Source organism: Varanus komodoensis, unplaced genomic scaffold (genome assembly GCF_004798865.1).
Source record: "Varanus komodoensis strain SLA01 unplaced genomic scaffold, ASM479886v1 scaffold10, whole genome shotgun sequence".
NCBI lineage: Eukaryota > Metazoa > Chordata > Lepidosauria > Squamata > Varanidae > Varanus > Varanus komodoensis.
In genome coordinates this window covers 23,964,402-23,989,926 of record NW_025335269.1, presented here as the reverse complement: position 1 = coordinate 23,989,926, position 25,525 = coordinate 23,964,402, and the positions used below count along the sequence as shown (strand labels likewise).

The 25,525-nt window shown below is 37.8% G+C and overlaps 1 protein-coding gene across 1 annotated transcript in view; it reads left to right on the top strand.

Annotated features, from left to right (window-relative positions):
• The window catches only part of STT3B (STT3 oligosaccharyltransferase complex catalytic subunit B), a 44,896-nt gene that overhangs the window by 4,385 nt on the left and 14,986 nt on the right, over positions 1–25,525 (top strand). Inside the window, exons 2-8 of the mRNA XM_044417460.1 lie at positions 6,797–6,905; positions 10,646–10,933; positions 12,257–12,322; positions 12,987–13,086; positions 22,289–22,387; positions 24,585–24,731; positions 25,173–25,221. Of these exons, the coding sequence (XP_044273395.1) occupies positions 6,797–6,905; positions 10,646–10,933; positions 12,257–12,322; positions 12,987–13,086; positions 22,289–22,387; positions 24,585–24,731; positions 25,173–25,221 (858 nt within the window). The remainder of the gene's footprint in view (positions 1–6,796; positions 6,906–10,645; positions 10,934–12,256; positions 12,323–12,986; positions 13,087–22,288; positions 22,388–24,584; positions 24,732–25,172; positions 25,222–25,525) is intronic.

The following is a 25,525-nucleotide window of genomic DNA, read 5'->3' as shown; positions in this document are numbered from 1 at the left end:
CATTCTTACAGCAGACTAAATTCAATCGTTTAAACAAGCTCTAGCACATGGGATGTTTGTGTAAATACATATATTGCTTTTGCCTGGTTCAGGGAAGCATATGTGACCTGCTTATTGCCCGCCTCAGCTGTACAGTAAGACACAGGCTTGATTTCTAGGAAATTGCACCAATAAATAGTGAAGAAAGTCAGAAAGCTATAATGTGGGACACACAGTTAAGAAGGAACAAACCTTCCCTTCAGCATTCACCTTCTGTCATGCTAGTCCTGTTTAACTGCACGTGACTAAAGAGGAATCAGAGTCCTGCTATGTGGTGCTGGTCAGCAATAGAACTGCCGCTGCAGCCCAACAATACAGGGGAATTTGCTCAGTTGATTTGGGAATAAAGATGCATGCCATCCCCTGTCATTACATAGCTAAATCCATCTGTATGGTGGCATAGGGACCCAGTTCACACGATCAGAACGAAGCACTGTGTCTTGTTGTGAACCTCAGTAGGTGCAATGTACATAATCACGGTTTATGGTATCATCTGAACCTGGGTGGCATGGCTTCTTGGAGGGTTAAACCACCCTTGAATAACTCATGGACAATTGGAGATTTAAACCACACTCAGTTGATTTTCAAGGTTCAGATGACACTATACCAATTGTGGCTAGGTGATGATAATGCTAATCACACTGTGGTTCACAACATGCCATTGTGGCTTGTTTTGCTTGTGCAAACCAGGTCAGTATCTTTGTTTCCTATGTGATTGGCTAAAATGAAGCAGACTGAAATAAGTCTTAAAATATTCTAAAGTGAGAACATATTAGGATAGGAACTGTGGAAATACAATTTTGAGAGCACTTTTGCATATTTCAAAATTCCACTTTCTTCTTGAGGAAAGTTCAAATGTGAAAAATTGTGTCCAGCACTAAAAAAAAGGTGGGATTTAAATGACAGAAAAAATGGATACCTCACACTATGGGGAAAAAGTCATTATGCTAATAAGCTTATCAGACTGATTATAACTAGAGCTTTAATGATGAAGTCAAGTTCCATCTTTATTTAAAATGTATAGCCACAGGAAGCTGAATACAATATTGTGTTGATTGCAGAAAAATCTAGAAAAATTAGTTCATAAATGTAATTTTATTGCCCAGTCCATCTAATTGCTGGAATACCAAGAACCATGCAACTAGCTCCATGACTCCATTGCTGGAGAAATTAATGTGTGTTTCAGAAGCAGTTTCTGATACGGTCCAATGTTAAAAGAAACAACTTGAAACCTCTGGAAATGACTAAAAGTTCTTTCTAAAGTACTCATTTGTAAAGAAACTCTTTCAAATATTATAGTTGTTCAATATCTCAACGTTCTTTATCTTTGAAGAAGTTTATAATCTCCAGCTTAGGAAACTGTCAAACCAAGGTCCTTCACAAGTTGCTGTAGACACTGTGCTTATATGACTGCATGTTGACTGTGATTGTATCTGTTATATGTAGGTAAAATGACTAGACTTCTGAAGGCCAGGAACACTATCAAAATTAGAACTTTAACAGAGGGTGCTCTGCTATTTCAGCATTTTTGGATGGATCATTCTGAAAAATATTCCAGGGTTTGTTTATGAAAGGGAAAATGCAAATCATCAGATAGAACCGTATTACTCTAGATATGCTTCTGATGTATCATGAAGCTTGTTGGATTTTCCTTTGGCTTCTGTAGTGCCTTGTTGATTGAATAAACAATTAAAAATGAACGTCATATCACTGTGATCTTCCTCCCCCGTACTGAGTACAATTGCACATCCTTATATATTTCCATTAGATATAAAATGCCTTAACTTGCTATATATTGTACACAAAATTACAAAAAATACCATCCTCATACTTCAAAGCTAAACAATTCACAATCTTTTTCAGATTTAGGTAGAATTAGTTTTATTTCTTGCATAGCTTAGTTTCTTGTAAAGCTCAAAAATGGTACAAGTAACTTGTTCAGCCTTTCTTCTGTTCTCTTAATATATATAGTGCTGCTTTAGTACAGTCCGTTTTGCATTATATAACACCCAGCATGGACTTTCCAGGATGCTTTTCTATAAATACTTTGTCTTATCACTTATTTAAACATATGTTTGAGTTCTTCCTTGGTTGAATAGTTGAGGCATAATTATATGATCATGTTCCTGACATAAATGTATAGCAGTCATCCAGCTTTGCTTTGTTCAGGCAAGTGGATCAGTTTCCTAGTGCAGGGATGGGCAACTCTTAGGCCAAAATTTCTGGATGCCCAACCACACCTACCATCCCAACAGTAAAAGAAGGCGAAAGTTATAGGCTAAAATGCTTGGAGGGCCACAAGGGACCCACTCCTGTTATAGTGAAAAGATGATCTCAGGGAAGTTTAGAATTTTCCTTTTTCCTCAATAGGTAATTATGTTTGGCTACAAGAACTAGGTTTTCTTCCACTGAACACTTTTCAGTATGGTATAGTATGATCTCCCTTTTCGTTAAAAGAAATGTGATTAACTGAATGTATGAGCTCCTGGTAATTCAACTTACCTTTTGGTAAGGTGTTTGTTTATGTGTTGATACTTTTTCTATCATTCTAATCTTATTTTCTTAAAAAATTCCTTCTGTATTTTACAAGAGTTCTATAAATCTTATATGGGAGACAGCTACCTTCATTGTACAAGATTGTTTTGTGGACTGTCCACTGTCATACAGTAAGTGGACAGGGACACAATAAAAGGAGATAAATGTGAACTCTTCAGAGACAGTGATGTGGAAAGGTGGAATGAAGTGTACTTGCAAGCATTAGTGTTTTTCTGTAGCAACTGAGTGATTTTTACCTTAGCAGTCTTTTATGCTATAATTACAATGCACATAAACAGTACATTATTATTCCATCAAGTTAAAAGGACATGGTTCTAAGTAGAATAGATGGTTTTAGGAAAATTGGACAGAATGTGTATTTTCATTACTCCTGGATAGTGTTGAATTCTAAGCAGCTTCTGTTTTATCCCCCGTGTGTTTCAGTACTCTAATGGTTGGGTACTTTGGGGCTAGTTTATGTAATGACACAGCACACTGCCTTTATTTTAAGTCCTTATAGCAGTTAGGTATGTTGTTGCTTTCTAGAACAATTATTTCAGCACTGTCTCAGCACGGGCAAGCTAGATGTGTTACGGTAGACTCAGAAGGTGACAGCAGAAACCACCAAATCAGTCAGCTATCAAATTGTAAAGATGGTGAAAAGAAAATGGAAACCAATTTGAGGATAATTGTTTTAAGCCATCATCCTGATTAAATTGTGTCATCTTCTTGGCCACATGTGGGAGTTCAGTCACTTTTCTTTCTTGTGTTTTTCATTTCAGTTATTTCTTGCAGTTTTTTCACTTTGGTTTTTAGCTACGCTGTACTATTACATAGTGTTCAGTGTTTGATACTGAAAAAATGGGTGTGACTGTTCATAGTTTTGATAGCAAAAGATTTTCTTTAGAAGTATATGCTATCTTCTCTTCACAGAACACTAATCAAGGCTGAAGTCAACAGTTTTGGTTATGTGAACTTGCTTCCTTTTTTAAATCAGTCTGTCAAGATTTAGGTAGTGAATTAAAATAGAAAGTTGATAGATGGCAGAAGGGAATAGAAGTAGGGTTGGAAGGGGGCATATAAGGCTATCAAGTTCATCCCCACTCTGCTTCTACCTGTGGGCTGGTCTGGCTGCAGGCCCATGCCTTTCCAGATTAACAAAGATAGCGCAACATGCTAGGTCCATGTAGAACTATGCAGACAAATGGATGATAATTGTGAGACCTCTTCACTATGCAATACCATGTGTTTAAGGCCTTAAGATTGCCCACACACTGGCCTAGTTTACTCATAACAAAACTCATTATTTGGTTTGTTGAATTAGGTTATTTTTGTGAATGTAGCCATGCACATGAACCCATGGTTTGTTGTTGGGTTGTGAACTCTAAATTCTTTAAAACATAATTTGTCAGACAAAGGAGAAGGGAAGCTAAACAACCCAGAGACTGAGACAACAAACTGCTGCTTGTTGGACCATCTGCTAGACAAACCCTGGGCGTGGTGACAAATCTTGGGGTAAATAAGTCACAAGCTGGTAGTATGTGTAAAGCAGATCACTAGCAGCTTAATAGATGGTGTCTAATGACTGTAGGATCCTTTGGAGTTCCAGCTCTGACCTGGAGAATCTCATTATTTCTTGCCTTATAAATGGATAACAAACTTCTTGCATGCACTGTTTTTTTTCCTTTTTGATTAATAAACAGCTTTTTCAAAGGGTCCTGAACTACATAAGGACAATTGTCTGAGGGTGGGTTTAACGCTTGTTCTATGTTGTGATCCAGATGCAAAACTGCTCCCCTCGCCCCGCTATTTTCAATGGAAGTGGGAACAGGAAGGCAATTCCTACTGAGAATGCAGTGAAATAAAGTTAAAGCTAAGATTCTAATTTGGATCAGCTCCCCTTGAGCCAGCTGTGTGTGTGTGTGTAATGCATGTCCAAATCTTGATGATTCTTTGGAACCAGATAACATCCAACTTCTCAGTGAAAGTGGTGGGTGTTCCTTATGTGATATGTCCTGTTTTCCTACATCCAAAGTGAACTCCTGCTTTTCACACTTCAACAATTCACCTTTTAATCCAAGAATGTGAAATCCGTGCGTAGCACTAGAATAGTTAGGTGTGCAGATGAAGGGAAGGGATACCTGGCACCTCAGAGGGAATGTAATTGGTTTCATAAGCACATTGCAATAGTGGTTGTATTAAAAATGTAAAACCCAGTCTCACTGTGAACCAAATATAAAATTACTTGTGTTGATTACAAAAATATCAAGATAAATTATGCATACATTTTCATCACTTGGTCTAGAACTAATGGCTTGAATTAGAGAACCATGCAACTAGTTCCATGAGCCAAGTTTTGTATACATTAAAGCAGAACATAAATACTCTTTATCTTTTAAAATCAGTTTCTGATAGGTCCAGTCTTCTAAAAGAAGTTAAAAAGTTATTCCTAAACTACTTGTCAAAATGTAGAGCAATTGTTTTAAATGCTGTAGTTTAGACCTAGGCTATATGTTTGAATAAAAATAAAACTATTGGAGGTGAAGTTTAACTATCAACGTTCTGAATTGGTGATGGCAAATAAAGATGGTATTGGAACCCCAAGTTTACTTAAATCCAGGCTGTCTCTTGTATTTACTTCTGAATAATCAGTAGTATACTGTTGCAACTCTGTTTCCTAATTCATTATCACTGAACTATGCCACTGTCTATCAGTGTGGATGCCCATATCAGGAAGAACCACTTTAAAAAAATGCAAATCACCCTTTAGGATTCTGCAAGTGCTCATTTGAACTCTTACCTGCCATTAGTTAGTTTGATTTGTCTGCACCTGCCTCAGCTTCTTGATGAAAGAGTTGCTTTGTCTAGCTTTGCAGCCTCATTATTTCCTCTAAAATATATTAACATCTACTGTAGACTAGTGCATATAATCTAAACCAAATGTAGGCCAGAACTTCAAAATAAGAATAATTTTTGATGTTGCTTTTTAATTATATTGAGAGGAAGACCTGTGTCATCACTTCTTGAGGCCTATATTTCTCTCAAAACATTTTTGCTTCTTTCTGAGTAGCACTTTCTGGGTTTAAAAATCGTATGGGGTAACTATTCTAATCTGCATGCAGTGCATAACTAATAGTAAAGGGGGATATTTGTGCAGTTTGCATTAGGTTTTGTAGTTTTTGGTTCAAGCCTATGCAGAAATTTTCTTGGAAGTAACAGCTTTTGTAGTCTGTAGACATAGCCTAAAAACCTTATATCAGAGGAAGATCTTTGGTTGTTTGAAAGTAAGTCTCCTTTATGCTTTAAAAAAAATCCAATCCAATAACTAAAGCATTTGTATAAGTACTAAAGCACTATCATATAATATGTGACTAATGTTGGAAATAGGAAATGGCAATAAGTAGACAAAATATTCCAAATCTTACGTTTAAAGGCTTGTCTAGTATTCTCTAGCATATGGCAGTTGTAATACAAGAATAGTTCAACAGAATAAGCTTAAAAAGAGTTTCTCATATGCATAAAATAAAAGTATTGTGACTCCTTTCTTTGGATTTCTTACATATAGAGTGTCTTTAAGTTTATTGTTTTTTCACAACAGGCCATAAGCTTTGCAGAGCTTTGAGCAGGAGTTGTGCAGAAATCTCAACCTTGCTATTTTTCTCAACCAGGAAAATACTAAAGGAAAAATGAATTGCTATAAATCTGAGACTAACAAAAGGGAGGGAGGGTATATGGAAAAACTATGCCGATGTCCAAACAAATTGGCAAGGAACTGTTACCCACAAAGAATGTGCTATAGAAATATCATTGATTTTTAGGTGGGGGATTGCGTCTCTCACCTGATTTTTTTGAGATTGTCAATAAATTATCTCCCTTTTTTATTCAGAAGACATAGATTGAGACTGCAATACTGGGAGTTAGACCTATTTTTTGCAATTTAGTAATAAGTATGTTTGAATAATTTTCATATTGGAAATGTAAGCTTTTTAGCCTCCAAATGGAAATATATTTGAAAAGCTGTCTGAAAACCATCTGGATTGGCTCCAGATTTAGTCAGACTAAACCTGTTAAAACGAATAAAACTTAGATTAGTCATTTGTCTCATTGATTGCAGTGGTCTACTCTAAGTATAATACTATGGCTCCAACCCCTTGGTGTTTACCTGGAGTTAATTAAATTCGACTACTTGAGGGAAGCTATTAAATTTGATCTATTTTTCCAGGTTTAACTACAGATCAACACATCATCTTGCGTCACATGGATTTTATGAATTCTTAAACTGGTTTGATGAAAGAGCATGGTATCCACTAGGAAGAATAGTAGGTGGGACTGTAAGTACCAGAACAATATATTCAAGTTTTAAAAAAAAACAATTAAAATGAATACTTTTAAAGTATTATGCTTCCATTCCCTGTTAATGTTCTATTTTGTAATTTTCAGAAGAAGAATGAAGATTGATCACATTTTCGTAATAGCTTAAATCAGATACTTAAATTTCATTCATAGCAAGTGTGTGTCATCCTAAGTGCTTTGGCTACAGAGCAACTCATTTATTAAATTACTATGAATATTAATATTAATAGTATCTGAAAAAATGAACTGTTTTAAAATGAAACTACAATTTAACACAAATATATTAAAACCTAACTTGAACTTCATACTAGATCATGAGCATCTAGCAAGTAAGAGAGCAGTATCCAGTGTGAGATGAACACTCCTGTAAATCACTTTGTACTAGTAAAATGAACCTCTAGTGCAAGACTAACAGTGTTAGCTGGTATAGTGGGTTCTCCAAAAAACTCGTCTTGTTAGCTGACTTAGTTAGCTTCGCGCTAGAAGTCCCCTATGATGGTTCAGTGTGGTTTACCTTAGCACTTGTGTTGCATTAGATACTGTCCAGAGGCTATGTGAAATAAGGTTCATGGAGGAAAATACCTTAAACAATATAGAATCATTTTTCAGGTCCAACCCCTGCTGTTGCTGGACACTAATTTATACCATCCCACTCAGATGACTGCCCAGTTTCTTTTTGAATGTCTCTAGTGTGGGAGAGCCCACAACCTTACTAGGCAACTGGTTCCAGTGTCATATTGGTCTGACAGTGAGACTGTACATTATTTTATAGACTATAAACTACTTGGAACATTGGAGAATTTGAATAGTATTACAAACTAAGCAGTTTACCCCAAGTAGTTGTATGGTTGCTTCATATATTCTAGAAGTGAACTGCTTTTTAGACAGAGTGAAAGCTGAGCTACACAAGCAGTAGAGTTTCAGGAGATCAGCCTATATCATGAGATCTGTTTGAATGCCCACTTACATATAATGTTTAACCACACATATGCTAATTTTGTGTAGACGATTTGGTATCAATGAGCTGTTTGTGAGGGAATTAAATTGTCAAGTATAAAGTGATACAGAGTGGAAAACACATAAATCATGTGGGTTGGTTCTAAAGTACCTTCTAGTGAAGGAGTGTTGGGACTGAAGTAGAGCCAGCAAGAGGACTGTTCGACTGAACTGCTTTTCTCAGATAACCTCATATGAGCCATCAACTTGGTTTGCACATAACTATATGTGACCGTGTAGCAGTGAACACGAACTTGCTTTTTTTTTTTTTTTTTAAGGATTGCTCAATTCCTGGATTGTTGTCTGAAACCAAAAAATATGGGTTGCTTATGGGCAAAATGACCTAGATTTAACCCAGCAACAAAACATGGGTTGTTTAACCCTGAAACAACCCATGCACTCACCATAAACTAATGGTTTGTTAACCAGAGGTTGTTCAGCCTTGTAAACTGAGTCATCAGCTAGAACCAGTCTCTTTTACCTTCTGCAGTGGTGGAAGCAGACCTGTTTCTTCTTTCCAACTCTGTTCTTTTCTGATCACCACAGCTCTAGCACCTCAGGAACTTCCCTGTGTAAGCAAGAACTTAGAAAAAGAAGGCTAAGAAAGAAAAAGAAAGACAAAATATATTTTTGCCTCAGTTTTCATCTGCTTTCATCTTTGTGAATCTACCTGCATTGTTTGAGCCTTCTCAGCCAAGCATTTTTTACCTTCAAAGAAGTAAACACTTGAACAAAGGGATCCTATCTTTGTTTGAATGCAGGTTCTCCTGTGACCATAGATACTGAAATTACTTTAACATGGGTTTGATATCTATAGTCAAAGGAGATGGTTGTTGTTTTTTTAAAAAGTGGAGTCCTTGTTTAGGTATTTATTTGATGTCAGATTAGAGGACTAAGAAAGTGGAACATAAAGGAGCAATGTGTCTGATACCCCATTTCAGTCTCATTTCCTCTGTGTGGTGGACAGGGTAGGAGCAGGTGCTAGGAAAAGACAGGATAGTCCTCAGAACAGTTTAATACCAAACTGTTGAATTTTAGAAAATGTTCAGTTTTTAAAAGAACAGCACAATTTTTTTCTAAAATATTGTTGGCAAAATTGTTAAGGTTTTCTGTGTAGTTCAAAAGGCTTTGTATACTTAAATCATAATGATAGTTGTATTAGGACATAATTGTTGTAGTTATAATAGATGTTTTGTGGCATGAACCATCTAATGCATATATTGATGTGCTGTTGAAGGTCAGTTAATTCCTTTTTTTAAGAAGGTCTGTTTGAATAGTTCTACAAGATGCAAGTTAAATGAATTATAACATATTTGATCAGTAAAACATTGAATGTAATCAATCATTCTTTTTGAAATCATTGATTTCTGTAATGATTTGAATGATTATATCAGTACATGTAGCTCTGACCGTTTTTACAACATACCGTGCCATGTGATTGTACCACATAATGGGACATTTGGCCGCACTACAACCTTTGAAAATCAACAGTATGTGTATGCTTAGATTTTCAAAATCTGCACATGTAATTTGCTATTGTGGTTTCAGCAAATGAAACATTTTAAAGAGGTGAAGCCTGTATTACGTCCGGCAACCATATTTGTCATTTTTCATTTATCTCGGACCTCATTTTGAGTCAAACAGTTAGAGCAGGGGTCCAGAACTAGACATGAAAGGAACTGAGTCACTAATGCTGCCCAGTGTCCCTGTGAGGTTGCTACATGAAGATGATGGTAAAAGTAGCTACCCTTTCCAGTGCTATCCAAATCCTTAGCTTCACATGTAGGCTGGTATCCCTTGCAATTGCCATGCAACACAGGTCAGCTCCTCCTCCCAGTGTTATTTGAGTCTCCCACTTCCTTACATCCCTGTTGTAATCCCCAATCTGAAGATGGGATTCTCCACTGAGCATACCTAACTATAGTTTCTGCTCCCTGGAAGATTCCATGCCTCCATGTGCCATATTCAGGAAACCTGGAAGACCAGGTTAGGCCTGAAAGCTGGGGATTCTGGACCCCTCATGTAAGGTGTTTGTAGTAGATCTTAAAATACTTAATTCTAAGTGTTGCATAAATTATTGCTGCACATAGTATGTATGTATTTATTTCATTTTAGCCAAAGCTTTCTGGGCAGTTAACAAAAGTATAGCATTTTTTCTACTCCCAAAGCAGAATTTGCTATTCCTACCGCCTCTTTCACTAGTTTTATACCTTCTGTCTTTGCTGTTGCTGGAGTTTAACACAACAGATTTTCTTATATGCATTTTCCCAGTACTTTTGCATATCAACTTTATGCCCACTTGGCTTTCAAAACATAGATCCACACATGCAGTGATGGGAAAAGGCCTCAGGCTTTCCTCGCAATAGAGACATTTTCACTTGCTATTTGCAAAAAAATAAAATAATCCTTTATATACTTCACTCTAGTTCTGCTAAGCTAGCTTCCAGTGTTTCCTTGCACCATCCTTGAAATAGAGTATGTACAATTTTTTAATACACATCTCTTGCTTTCTGATATGAAGCCTGTTTTGCTGCAGGCATTGAACAAGATGTTTTATTCTGTTGATAACTTGATTTTTCCATGGGTTGCTGAGTTAGAATCTTTTCTGCATGGATTACTTCATCAAGATACGTTGAGTCTTTTTATATCATCGATCCAATTAAGTGAAAAACATACCTGTGTCTTGCAATGTGGTGAATTGCTTTTTTCCCATCTTTCCTAGGTATACCCAGGGTTGATGGTGACAGCTGGCCTCATACATTGGATTTTAAATATGCTTAATATTACTGTCCACATAAGAGATGTATGTGTATTCCTAGCACCAGTTTTCAGCGGCCTTACATCAATTTCTACTTTCCTGCTTACCAGAGAACTGTGGAACCAGGGAGCAGGACTTCTAGCTGCCTGTTTTATTGCTATAGTACCAGGTTACATATCAAGATCAGTTGCAGGATCATTTGACAATGAAGGGATAGCTATTTTTGCACTGCAGTTCACATATTATTTGTGGGTAAGTAACTACTTACATTTCACTTATTCCTGTTTTGAATGTGCTTGATTTTCCTTTGCACTCACCCTGAAGGACAGGGCTCATAGTTTGGGGATGTCTCAAGTGGACAGTGGCATGGAGCACCTTTTATCAGCTTAGGGACATCGTTGGTAAATCATCCTTTCTGGACAGGCAGAGCCTGGCTACAGTTATCCACACTCTGGTAACCTCCTGTTTGGATTACAGAGTAATGAGCTCTGTGTGGGGCATCCTTTGAAAATGGTCCGGAAACTCCAACTGATTCAGAACAGGGCAGCACAGCTGTTAATGGGGACTGGCCCATGAGGTCACATCACACCACTCCTCTTTCAGCTGCATCGGCTGCCAGTTGAAGTCTGGACACAGTTCACAACCCTAAACAGCTTGGGGTCAGATTATATGAAGGAACACTTGGGCCTGTATGTCCTACTCAGCCACTAATACCATCCTCTGAGGTCCTTCTCAGGGAACCCCCCTTTAAAAAAAGTAAAGGGAGTGGCAACCAAGAGAAGGGGCTTTTCAGTAGTGGCACTCTGTTTCTAGAACATGTTCCCCAGAGGTATGTCTTGCGCCATCTTTACTTTCTTTTTGGCATCAGGCGAAAACCCTTTTGTTTTCCATACATTTTACTAGACAAGTGTTAGTTTTAATGCTGCTGCTGTGCCATATGTTGATTTTATTATAGTTGCTGTGGGTTTCTGATCTTATACTGGTTTTATTGCTTTACTGTTTTATCTGAATATTATGCTTCTAAATCTGTATACTGACTAGAGAGCCTCTGGACTATGGGGCAGTACAGAAGTATAATAAATACTTTTCAAAATAAATGCTTTTGCTAAATGGGGAAATGGCTCCTAATCAGTAAAACATCACATAGTCTTTAGCTTAAACATTTACTTAATATGGAAGTTGTAGCAAAGATCAATTACTTTGCAGAGCTTTTGTTCCTTATATAAAAATAGGAGAAAAACTAAAAATAGTCTATAGTCGCTTATTTGGGAATGTGTTTGTTTAATTTCTACTTCTACAATTATTTATTTATTAGCAATATTTATACCCCATCCTTTACAAAAATCCTAGGATGGCTTACAACCATAAATAAATCAAACAATAAATAAATACAACATAACATAACAAGTGAACAGAGCATAGCTGAGTATAACAATGTTAACATCCAGTTAAAATAGTTACATATTAAAATATTGGACAAATAAGGGTTATTTTTACATAGTATTATAACAGCATACTATCTGTATAATACATGTGGTTTTATTACTGTGACTAAACCACAAACATACTTTTTAGGTTAAGTCTGTGAAAACTGGATCAGTGTTCTGGACAATATGTTGCTGTTTATCCTACTTCTACATGGTAAGTAAAAGCCCAAATTCACACACACATCTGGTATGGTAATCTCCTACCCGGTAGAATATGAACATGAAAAGCATCAGTTTTTCACACAAACAACTTTTATGAATAATATACATGCTTCCATTTTAAACTTTGCAGTAATATATTTGCATTCGTTTGCTGGATACAGTCTTCACACCAACTACACGTGACTTGAGACTGTTTGTAAGAGGTATGAAAGGTTTGTCCTGTGCAGAGATGGGGAGCCTCTTATTTCCGTCAGTTTCTGAAAGAAAAGTGTTAATAGATTAAAATAACAGATTTTGTTCAAAGTATTCTAGTTTCTCCTATTCAGCAGTGTAGTCACAAGGGCAGTAGTGGAGAATGTTTGTGACCTAATGCTAGTAAACTGGGCACAATCAACCAATTCATACTCTCTTCTGAAGATTGCAGGATTGAAATATCTCAATTCTGAAGATGCTACTTCTATACTCACTGATTTTGCATATGACCTGATCCATTTCCTAGTTGGAATCTTCCTATTTTGTCATTTTTTTCCTTGTGACTTAGATTATCTTTCTACTTTATGTGACTTGAAAAAAAAACAACTTTCAGTAATTTATGTTTGTCAACAGAAACTATGTACAAAATAGCATTATATTGTTACCATATGTATTTCTCACAGGTTTCTGCATGGGGTGGTTATGTTTTCATCATCAACCTTATCCCACTGCATGTGTTTGTGCTACTGTTGATGCAAAGATACAGCAGGAGGGTCTACATAGGTGAGTGTTTCAACTTGCTGAAATAGGTTAAAAGATTACTTTCATTGCTTGTGAGGTTACTCCTTTTTGCAATTTAAATTACTATGAAATTGATTTAATTTAAGTGTTTTCTCTAGTCACATCTTAAAGATATTGCTAATAGAAGATATTTGATTTTCTTTGTAAATTGAGGTGCTGCCTTATGGTGGAAGTAGAAATAATGCTATATCACTTATTTATTATTTATTACAAGTATTTATATCCTTTCCACCTAAACTTTAAAATCAAACACTCAATAAAACATAATCAAAGAGCACTATCATATGGCTCCCAGATAGTGGAGAGACATAGGGGAAGTATAGGATCTTGCAGATCACCTCCAAAACTACAACTGCAGGGAGGTATTATATTTGCTGTTACGAAATACTAAGTTATTAAGGTTCAGTAGGTACCTGAACCAGTATCTTAAAAGCCAAAATGGTTTCTTGAAGCAATAACAAGGCCTTACGGCCTTCAGGTTAGGATTAGCAGCAGAGATAATTGATTTGGAGATGTCTTCTCTAATCATTTTATATGTAAGAATTTCCTTTGCTATGTGAATGAAACTGTTTGCCTTACTGAAGCAGCTTTGCTCCCAGGAACAGTGGGGCTTGAGCCTCTATTAATGCTAAAAGACTCTAGAATAGTGTGAGGGAGAAAATTTATACAATCAGTGACGAAAAGCACTGTCTTTGGTTTTCAGCCTGGTTCTGGTGAGGGCAGTTGGCATGTGGCTTATGGGACACCTTCGGAGGCCACAAAGCATCCCCTGCGCTATTCAGGGAACTACCATATTTTTCACTCTATAAGACATGCCTGACCGTAAGACGCACCTAGTTTTTAGAGGAGGAAAACAAGAAAAAAAATATTCTGAATCAAATGGGCACATAATCACGGACACATTCCCCATCACTTCCCCATGGGCTGCACATCTGACAGACTTACTGCACACACGTATTCGCTCTGTAAGGCACAAAGACATTGCCCCTTACTTTTGAGGGGGGAAAAAGTGCGTCTTATAGAGCAAAAAATATGGTAACATGGCCACAGAAATGGGGACTCCAAGCTTTCTTTCGCTTGTTGAGAATTCTGCACCTGTATTTCATTATCCATTCAGTTAATTGTATCTCATATTTGGCACAAGTGATATTCTTTCTTCCTGTGAATTTTTAAATCTAGACTAAGGTGCCTTGACTGATCCAGGTTCCTGGGGTTAAAATATGAGATCTGATCCTGGATCATCTGCTGTGACCTTGGAAGAGGATGGGGAGAGTGGAAAGGGGGTTATGCTGATGGGAGTATAGAGGAGAGAATGTGGATCTGCCAGTTCCACAAGCCAGCCCTGACCCCAAGAAGGCAGGAGAGCTAGAGGCATCTTTGAAACAGTCTACCTCAAGGTGCATTTAGAGAGCAACAGGATGCTAAAAAGTCCCTACTAGGAAAGTTTTAGAAGAGTTCAAGATGAGAGCATTCTGTCTCTCAACCTATAGTCCTATTAGTATCTAAAATGGCAGCCTATGTTTAGCTGGGTTTCAATACTCAGAAATGAATACAGCTTTCTCATTGTTCCCAAGGTGTGTGAGGGAGGTCTGCTCTGCAACAGAATTGATTAGTACCATCTCCGTTTTGGAACTAGGTACCTTCTGAATGAGAGGCAATCAACACAGTATTGCTACTTCATCATTGTCTCTTAAAAACAGTTTGTGGTTTTATTAGTTGAACCTTGATGGCAAATAATATTTGCAGGTCCAAGAAAATGTTATCCTGTAGCTGTTTATGTGTCAGTGTGTAGTTGGCTTTTTAAAAAGGCTTTATCAGTGTGACAAATGCAAAATGAATTGAAATAGAGTAGAAGGAATGAGCTCAAGAAAATTTGTAGGCATTTGATTCATGAGATTCATGCTTGAACACACACACATATAACAAGGTTATTGCTGAGAATGAGGATTAAAAGCATAAAATCACAGGCTATATAGAAAAGTTGAGGAACGACTTGAAGGGGGAGGGAAGCATACCTCTTAGAAGTATAGGAGAATTTTCCACATATAGGGCAGCAAGGAAGAATGGGTGGGAACGTTTAAAGGAGCGGATGACATTCATTTGGTTGATGGTGGTAAGTATATTTGAGCAAGTAACTTGAATTACTGTTTTGGGTACACCTCTTTAAAATTAAGAGGTTAATCAAGATAATGAATGAAGCAAATCAAAATAAACATTTGTCAATTTGATAACCCATTTTGCCGTAAAATATATAAGAAAACTTGATTTAATTTGCCCAGCAATCTAATACAAGATGATTTAACATTCCCAGGACTTTTTCAGAATGCATTTTTAACAGAAATTGACATGTTTTATGGCTTCAACAAACACATGTAAACACGGCTTCTATTTGACCTACTTGGCATCATAACTACAATGCTGACTAAACTCTTGATGACTGCTCATGCATATTTCATGCAGAATTATTGATGTTGACATCAGTATGAGTTCTTTTGAATCAGTTTAAGAATATAGCACAAAATCTGCTGCAGATGCCTATTTGTAATAGGTTACTGTACTGTTAAACCCCTTGAAATGGAATATGCTGCATATTGTGACCTATTCTGCATCACTGTCAAGTTGTAAATAGAAATGTTTGCTATAATGGATAAATATTTATCTTAAAGACTTGTTTAGATCTAGTCTTAAATAACTTTTAAGGAGATGCAAAGGAATTAATGAACAAGTTCACACATCACATTAATCCAGCCTCAGTAGATGGGTAGCTTGCTATAACTTGTTTATCCTTGAGTCCTCAGTCCTCTGAGTTGCCGCTGGCATGTATTAAAGGAGCTTTTGCAACAGAAATCCTTTCTGCTTTTCTCACTATGTCAGTATTCTTTCTACAGTTGGTCCATTGGATTTGCTAAATCCCAAGGCAAACTCCCCTCACATCTGCATCAGATTATCTTTAAATTTCTGAGTCCTTCTGAGTGTCAGAACATGTTCACACACTTCCCAAATTTTTATTGTAGGAGTCTTGTGAAAGACTGCTCATCTGCTATTGAGTCAACATACCCATGTCCCCCTTCTGTTAATGTCCTTGACAATTTCATCCTCCATGTTGCTGCTCTCCAACCACACGCACCTCAGCTCCACATCAATGATAAAAAGCAAATACTTTTTCTGAGCTCTTATAAATGCTGGCGTGCACTCACCTTTTTTTGTGGGGTGGGGGGGATATCTTGTCCAAGTGCACAAGACTGTCTCTTATTTAGCCAAGCCTACCTATATCCTCCTTTCAGTATCCTTTTTAATTTCTTCCAGCACTTGGGATCTTCACCTGCTGTTGAACACTGTTTTCTTTCTTCTTCCTTTGTTCAAAAAAGCCTGCTTCACATTCTCCTGAAATAATGATACCTTCCTCTAAAGCTGCTCCTTTCCTGCCACTCCCTGCTGCTTTTGCCTCCTCCACCATCACCTTTGTACTTGTTGTTTCCCTCTATTGATCTTCCTCGCTACCTGTCAGATGTCCATAAAGGTTACAGCACAATGAGTGGAATCACTGAACATATACACAGCTCAAGGCAGACCAGGAGTTGAATCAGTAGAGAGATGCATATTTCAAGGCAGGAAATTACAAAGGTGCACAAATTTCAATGCATCATACTAAAACTGAAGGAGAATTTACACTAAATTCCTAGCAGTGGTCATTCACTCCTACATACTTGTGCAGAACCGGAAAAAACTTTCTTCAAGATTTCTATGAAAAGTAAATTTTAAAAGTCATCCTGGGGTGAAGAGCCATGATAAGGAATGAAGAAAAATGGCAGTGACACTAGTAATATTGTGAGACACAGCAGGAGTTTTTGCTGTTTTTGCCAAGTAGCTCTCTAGCTGTTCCCAGCAATCCACAAAATTGTCCTGCTGGGTTTAGATGCCACAAAAAGCCATTCTCAGAACAAGCCGGTCTAAACAACCCTACTGCAAGTCATGGGGTTTCACAACAACTTGTTTGCAAGAAGCAACCTACAACAGATAAACAACCCCAGGTTTGGATGTCGTGCTAAGGCACCCTACAGCCACCCACAGCAGCAGCCTGCCATGGCTTTGCATGATATACAGACAAGGTCAGTGACCTGGTTTGGATGACAACCCACCATTGGTTGTCATATCACCCTTTTTTGTTTCAGGGTGACTTTTGGTATGTCTCAATGTAGCATGGTTTCTTCAGAATGGTATTTTAACCACGGCAAGTCACCCTGGGAACCCGTGCAGCTTGTTTTTAGAGCTATTCAGGACATCAGAGTGTCTTGATGTCCAAACCCAGCAGAGTGACTTGTACATGTTTTGTTAAAGGGGGCAATGGAGGTGCGTGGCAGAAGCAGCCAAATAAAACACAGCTACTCCTTGCAGTGCCTTCAGTTCCTCCTCCTACTACTCAGTAGTTCATTGTCAGCAACCAGCTTTATCTTACTGTAAACTGATTTTTCACAGCTATGCATATATGTGTGATTAGGGGGAGGGGTGAGTGCTTACAACACTCAATTTGTAACTGGTGATTTGGAAAGGGAGGGGCGGGTTAAGTTTTTATCCCCTCCAGTTTACATGCTAATATCCTCCCGTGGATAATTTTCAAAATAAAAGACTCAATTTTACATTAATTACATCAGTTTTAAAAAATGAATAAAAAGTAGGAACTGTGTATCCTTACTGGCCACAAGATATTGGTTCACTATTGTAGTGGTCAGAAATGTGGGAGAGGAAGTGCAAGCAGTATCCTGGAAATGGGCATGGCTGATTGACTGGGACCTTTTGGATTTTTTGTAAGCTGTCCAGAGACTTTTCGTATTGGGACGGCATATAAAAACTTTTAATAAATAAATAAAAACCTGAAATAGGAGCAAATCACCTCGGATTTTGCTATAAGCCCTGCTTGTTATAACAAAATCCTAGGTGGTGCTTCTATGATATTTTACTGGTTATTCAATTGTATTTAGATATTTCTTAGGTATAGTAGACTGACTAGTAAAATAATCATAGTATGATAGGTTATAGCAACACCTCACCAAGTTTCTTTTGCTTATTTGTTGTTTTGAAATGGCTGAAGTATTTGGGATTTGTATTTGCATGTAGACCTAAACTATGTTGTGAGAATAGTATGCCATGAAAGACAGATTAAACATATTTTAAATAAAGAAAAGCGTATCACTTTGAGATATAGCATATCTGGATTTTAGCAAGGCTTGGACAAGTTCCCCCAAGATATTCTTGTTGGCAAGCTGTAAAATTGAAAGCTTGGGGATGCCACTCTGTTAGCTGGTTTATGGACTGTACCTAAAGCGTACTCCTCAATGGCTCCATGTCACCCTTATGAGAAGTGGCAAGTAGAGTGCTGAAGGTTTGTTTGGTTGTTTTTGTTTTTTCTAGGCACAGCATTGTTCAATAGCTTTATAAATGACTTGGACAAAAGAATAAATATTAGGATGCTCATCAGATTTGCAGATGACATCAAACTGGTAGGGGAGGTAATACAGAAACTGAATTCAAGACAATCTTAGCAGAATAGAGAACTGGACCAAAACTTTAAAAAATGTATTGCAGCTGAGATAAATGTAAAGTCCTGTATTTAGATGGGAAGGATCAGTTGCACCAATACAGGATGTATAACACCTAACTTGACAACAGTACATGTGAAAAGAATCTAGTAGTTAGCAGAGCACCACCTAATATGAGTAAGTGGCAGCAAGAAAGGCTAATGTAGTTCTAGGCTATAATGTAGTATGTAGATTGTGAGAGGTATATACCCCTGTATTCCATGTTGTTAGAGCTTACCTAGAGTGCTGTACCTAGATGAAGTCAGCACAATTTAAGAAGGATAACAACAAAGTGGAATATGCCCAGAAGAGTGTGTTAAGATGGTGTGGTGCCCGAAGACCAAATTGTATTAAGAAACTTTGGAAAATTGGGTATGTGTAGCCAGCGAAGAGTTAATCCCCCTTAAATATTTGAAGTACTGTCACATAGATGTTACAGAAGAAGGGAAGATTTATGAGAGAAGACAATCATGCTAGGGAAAGTGAAAGGCAGAAGAAGAGGAAGACCAGCTATAAGATGGATTGATTAAGGAGGCCACAGCCTTGAGTTTACACAAGCTGAACAGGGCTGCCAAGGACAGGGCATTTTGGAGGGCATTTACTCATAGGTTCACATTAGGTTGGTGATGATTTGATGGGATATAACGACACCACATAGATTTTGTGACAGATTGGCCTCATTGTGGTTCCAGAGGGGAGGATCCTAGCCAAAATTAAAAGAAATGGGATTTTGACCAAACATTAGTAATAACTTCTTGATTGAATGAACTGTTTGGCAGTGGAACAGTCTGCCTTAGAAGGTGCTGGAGACTCCAGTGGGGTTTTTAAACAGCAGCTGGATGACCATCTGTTAGCAGCAGGGGGTAGGACTAGATTACCTTTAAGATACCTTCCAATTCTATATAGTAGGGATAACTTCTATTCACTGTTTATAAGCATATCTGCACTGCAAATAGCTGAAAATGCTCTGTACTATAAATAGCACAGCTCTTTATTCTTGTGTGGTTTAAACTAGATATTGTCCTTGCCCTCCAACACCTTGCAGTTACACACCAGGAATTTAATTTTCTGCTCCATGTGTACAGCAAAGAAGCTTTTGATTTGGTTGACGGCAGCAGTTGGCTTGTTTGCATTGAGGATAATTCTGTTCGATCAGATGAGATACAAGACAAAATTTTTATAGTGGTGCAATAATACAAGTAGGCATGTGGATCATGTAAAGAACCATAGCAATGATCTCCCCCTTTGTCAGAATACTTCCTTAACCTGGAAGTTCTGTTGCTTGTTAACATGTATATAAAGACTCTCAAAGATTAAGTAATATCCATTATTGCCAATATTTTCTTAATTGCTTTTTAAATTTGATCCCAGTTCTTTGGCTGTAAGATTGAACATCTCAAAATGAGAGGATCAATAAGAAGGGCATAGAGTGATAAATAGCATTCCGAATGGTTGCAGCAATCAGGATTTTTTACAAGATGCATTTACCGTGTTTTCCCAAAAGATTCAGCTGGTAGCAAATAGTTCCTCACATTTTTAACTTATCTAGAGCTATATATTAAAATGGCATGCTTATTAATAAGCTGAGTGGCAGAATGTTATTGAAGGTTATTTCTGGATGTAGAGAAGAATAGTGCCCTATATTATTGTTCATCTGCACACTAGTAGACCTCAGGTAGGGAGGGGAATGGGTCTAGGTACATACATATCCAAGGAATGGGGGTGGGAGGAGTGGTGTGGGAATTGAGCTGCATTCTAGGTCTTTGTACATTCATCTGAAAGATTTGCAGTGTTCTGTAAATATATCCAGACATATACACTTACAGAGCTCCCATGATCAGGAACCCAGTAAACAAATTCAGCTGAAAATGGAATCCTTTACAAAACTTAACAAACTTAAAAAGATCTTGAAGGAAGTCAGGTACACAGGGATTTGGAGAAGTAGAGCATATGTATAGTCCTATATCATCTCCCCAGTGGAACCGGCCAAATACAAAAAAAGCACTTGGGGAAAGAGTTACAGGAAAAAAGCAAAAGGGGGGAAGACAGGTGAAACATCCTAAGTAACGCTTTGCATACCAAAGTTGAACACAGATTTGGGAATCCTGTATTTCCTGGAGAACATTTTGTTAACTTGTTTGTAACAGGAAGCACTAGTAATCTATAATTTTGTAAAGGTAAGAGGTTTTATCAAGAAGATTGAGGGAAAACTGTTCATTAAATAAGTGTGAAAAATGTGTCCAACAGAATTTTAAAAGATATGGAAGTGGAGTAGAATGAGTCTCTGTTCTCTTCACAGGCTAAAAAATATATTGGGGCATTCACATAAGCAAATGTAGTAAATTTGGATTAGCAGGCACCTAAAATGTGATATCTGGTATGGGAGCATGCAGTTGCAGAAGTTTCATATAGAAGAGACACTTAAGAGGTGCAAAAGCCCAAAATAATAATCACTGCAATAGATATTAGTTGCTGTTAAATACCACAGGATGGCAGTGTTGTGATAATTTTGTGGTTTTTACAAACTTCAAAATAGAGGCAGCTTTTTTAAATATATTTTTTATTTGCAATGAAATAATACACAAAAAAGAAAGTCTTCTGTATAAAACAGATCAATGCAAAATAATACCTTCCTGATAAAGGAAAAACAAAAGAAAAGAACAGATGGGGAATGGGGAAGGATTTAACAATTTGGTTTCAAATATATATGTTAATATAGGTAGTCCGTATATCTAAGAATCCATATGACCTTGTCAGTTATAGGAGATACAGTCAGATGTAGCAAGAATGATGAGATCTTCTGTTTACTGGGTGATATGTGTTGGATGTTTCTGTCTCCTTCCAGACTTTAAATCTATTTGCAACAGTAAAGAAAAAAAGTAGCAAATTTGAGGCTAAGCACAAGTACTCTTAGTCAGGTAAATTTATGGCCCCAGATGTGAAAAAGAAAGGTCACAAATAGAAGGAAAACTAGATGTAGTTGTTCGTTACATGCCTTTGCCACATCCAACACATTAGGAGTCTAGTGGCTTAGCTTGTATAGGACATGGTTATCAGTGTAATTTGTGGAGGAGGAGAGATTGTTCAAATTAAATTGTTCCATTTAATCATGACTATGTTCAATAAATCTCCTTGAGAATGTGAAACCATAGTCCCCAGTCATATGTAAAGAAGTTAGCAGAATGAGAGTCTGTTGTATTTGTAAACAGCCGGATTATCAGGTATGTTGACCATTTAGCTTCTGTACATTACTTTGTAGAAAAAGTATTTTGCTTTAAAGGTATATTTTCAGCTATTTTTCTTGGTCCAAGTGTCATACCTACTAGACTGGGTGAATATGGTTAAAAAAACAAGCTAGAAGGTTGTTTATAATACTTAAATTGGCTCAGTCAGCTATTTTTTCCAGCTGAGATATATGAAACCATGCATATTATAAAACTTAGATTTCTGAAGTTGGCTTTCAAGTTTATCCCACATCTTCTATAGATACAAGTATATTGCTTTTTACATGGTAGCATCTTCCTTTTAGTTACAAACTCTAGAATTCCTTTTCTGAATGTGTGTGTTTTCATAATTTGTCTTGCCTTTTTTTTTTTTTTTGTTCACAGCATATAGCACTTTCTATATTGTGGGCTTAATATTATCCATGCAGATACCATTTGTTGGATTTCAGCCAATCAGAACGAGTGAGCACATGGCTGCTGCAGGTAAGAAAAACAGTTTCAGGTGTTGAAAATCTGCTTATAAAGGTGTTAATAGTCACAGTCCTACAATCATTCAAACAGTGCAATAAAAACATAAGAAAAGCCACACTGGATCAGACCAGTAATCCATCCAGTCCTGCACTCTGGTCACGCAATGGCAGACCAGTTATATACAAGATCCCTCAACAAGGCCAATGCCTGCCCAAGCTCCTCAGCATAAGCATGCCACCTTTGATAGTAGAGGTAGCCCATAGCGAACAAGTCCGTAACCTCATCTGTCTTGATTTGTCCAGTCCCCTTTTAAAGCCATCCAAATTGGTGGCCATCACCACTTTTCGTGGCAGTAAATTCCACAGTTTAACTATATGTTGTGTGAGGAAGCACTTCCTGTCCTAACCCTCCCATCAGTGAGCTTAATAGGAACCCTAGTTCAAGGCTTGCATGGTGCCTTAGTTTGGGAAAATAGTGTTTTTGGCAGGACATCCCCCCACACACTTTTAGTAGAAATAGGCAGGGCTTCTGTCCTTTGCCAGTTCACTTTCATTTCTAATTATGCCTAACATGGAGTTTGCCTTTTTCTTGATCAGGCACCACTTGCTTCAGATCCCATCAACCTATACTTGACGTTGGGATATTTTGCCCCAACATGCATTACTTGTCACTTACATTGAACTACATTTGCAATTTTGATGCCCATTCTCTTGGCTTGGAGGTACCCTTTGGAGTTCTTTGCAATTCTGATTGGCCACCCAAAATAGTTAGCCATCATCAGCGAACTTGGCCACTTAACTGCTTCCACCTAATTCTATATAATTTATAAATAGATTGAAAATCTCTGATCCTAATACAGAACCCTGTGAGAATCTACTGACTATATCCCTTCAGCTGGAGAAATTACATTTATTCCCACTCTTTGTCTTCTAATCTTTAACCAGTTAGCAATCTATAAAAAGACCCCCCCCACACACACACACACACAAACCTTTTATTCCATGACAGCTAAGTTTGATCAGCTTTGCTCTTTGGGCTGTTAATAAAATAACATGTTTCTACTGAGCTTCTGACTATGTTTAGCATATTTGTTTCCTAAGTCAGAAGCCACATACATAAGACCTGGGTTTAATTTTTTGGGTTTTTTTATTTTTGGAGAAGAGAGTGTGGATAGAGAACCTCTTGCCTGTGGACCAAATACAGGTTGCAGGACTTCCCAGTGTGGTCTGCTAGCTTTTTTCCTAAGTCCTGGTCACTTTTTTGGCAGGAAAAAGATCTTACTTCAGATCAGAGATAAGAGCTTTTCCCTGAAGCAGGGAAGGGGTGGGAACTTGGGAGGAAACTGCTGAGTTGTATGGCCGGATGTGAGAACAGGGCTCCTGTACCATTAGTAATTACATAGAAGAAGGCATTTTGGCAGGTGTAGTTTGCATGAGAAGCTGTGCTTGCTAAATTTCCCTTGCCTGTACAGCTTTTACGAGCCAAAGATCCCTGCCCTCTTTTGTAATTGGCCAGATTACTCCTGAATAAGTCAGTCCTGCTTGTTTCTAAAGCTCATTCTAGAGAGGCTTGCCTTGCCTGCTTTTGAGTAGGTGTAAAATTAGTAGCAATCACATTTTGGCTGCACCCCATTTGACTTGACTTCACTCACAGATGGAATACAACCCCCAAGATAGGAATAGGTTGTCAGACCGAATGTTTGCCCACACCTTGGGTAAAGTATTGATTGGCATACCTCAGTGATTAATAAGTAAAGGATATTTCTGGGTGACCAATGCTCAGCCCACGTGCAGGCTGCCATGGCATTAATGTGGCCCCACCCCACAAATCCCAGTAGTTCTCTTGAGAAATAAGGCACACAGCAGGGGATGCCTTGCTTTCCAGGAGAATGCTGTTCCCGATTGTCCACCAAACCACTGTTTGACTATGTGAACTTCATCCTATTGGGTTTCTGGTAGCGTGGCAACTGATGGCAGTGGTATGGAGAGATATGACTTCTGCAGGGTTCTTTGATGGCTATTTGTGGGGATCCAAACCTTCCAGATTTGTTCACCCCAATATAAGTGGTTAGAGTTCATGAATACGGTTCCTTTTCTGTCTTCAGTGAGCAGCCCCTCAATTGCATATTATGTGAAGAGGAGAAAATGTGTTCAGAGCAAGCATTGAAAGGTTGTTTGAAAACTAACAAGAGTCTTCTTCCTTTAACCAGGTGTGTTTGCGCTGCTGCAGGCATATGCTTTCTTGCAGTATATGAGAGACAGGTTAACAAAGCAAGAATTCCAGACTTTGTTCTTCTTGGGTATATCATTAGCTGCTGGAGTGGTATTCCTGAGTGTCATCTATTTAACATATACAGGTACATAATATCAAATGAGGTGGTTTTTTTTTTCTTTTTTGTTGGGGAATGGAGTTCAGATTAATTCGTAGGATGCAGTGAGTCCCTCAGGCAATATGGCATCTCAGAACAGTGGCTGGGTGCTATGTGTGAAACTTCATTCACCTTGTTTATAGAAGCAGCATACTGATGTAGTAGCTAGAGAGCATGTTGCTAAAGGGCAGCTTTTAAACAATGTAAAAGAGGGACAAACAGCTGTTTTTTGTTAACCCATTAACATCTCTTTAAAAGAGCTTTTTAAAAAGTGCAAATTAATGTTCATATATTTTAATCCTGTTTCTGTAGGGACTTTGTCCTTTTGATGTATTTGAATAGTGGAAATAAGTCATGTCCTTTACAACATCCATATTAATCCATATTAGCGCTCATATACTATCTTAAATAGACTGCTTTTATTTTCAGGTTACATTGCACCATGGAGTGGTAGATTTTACTCACTATGGGACACTGGGTAAGTAGGATGCAGTAAGAAACAGCATCTGATGTACATTCTTGGCTGCACAAAGCATATGAAAAGTTTGGCAAGTTCAGATATGATTGTTGTTAGTCGAGAAGCCGTGTCCAACCCATCACGACCCCATGGACAACATTCCTCCAGGCCTTCCCGTCCTCCACCATCCTCCAGAGTCCACTTAAGCTCACGCTGACTGCTTCAGTGACTCCATCTAGCCACCTCATCCTCTGCCGTCCCCTTCTCCTTTTGCCATCTATTGTTCCCAGCATTAGACTCTTCTCCAGGGAGTCCTTCCTTCTCA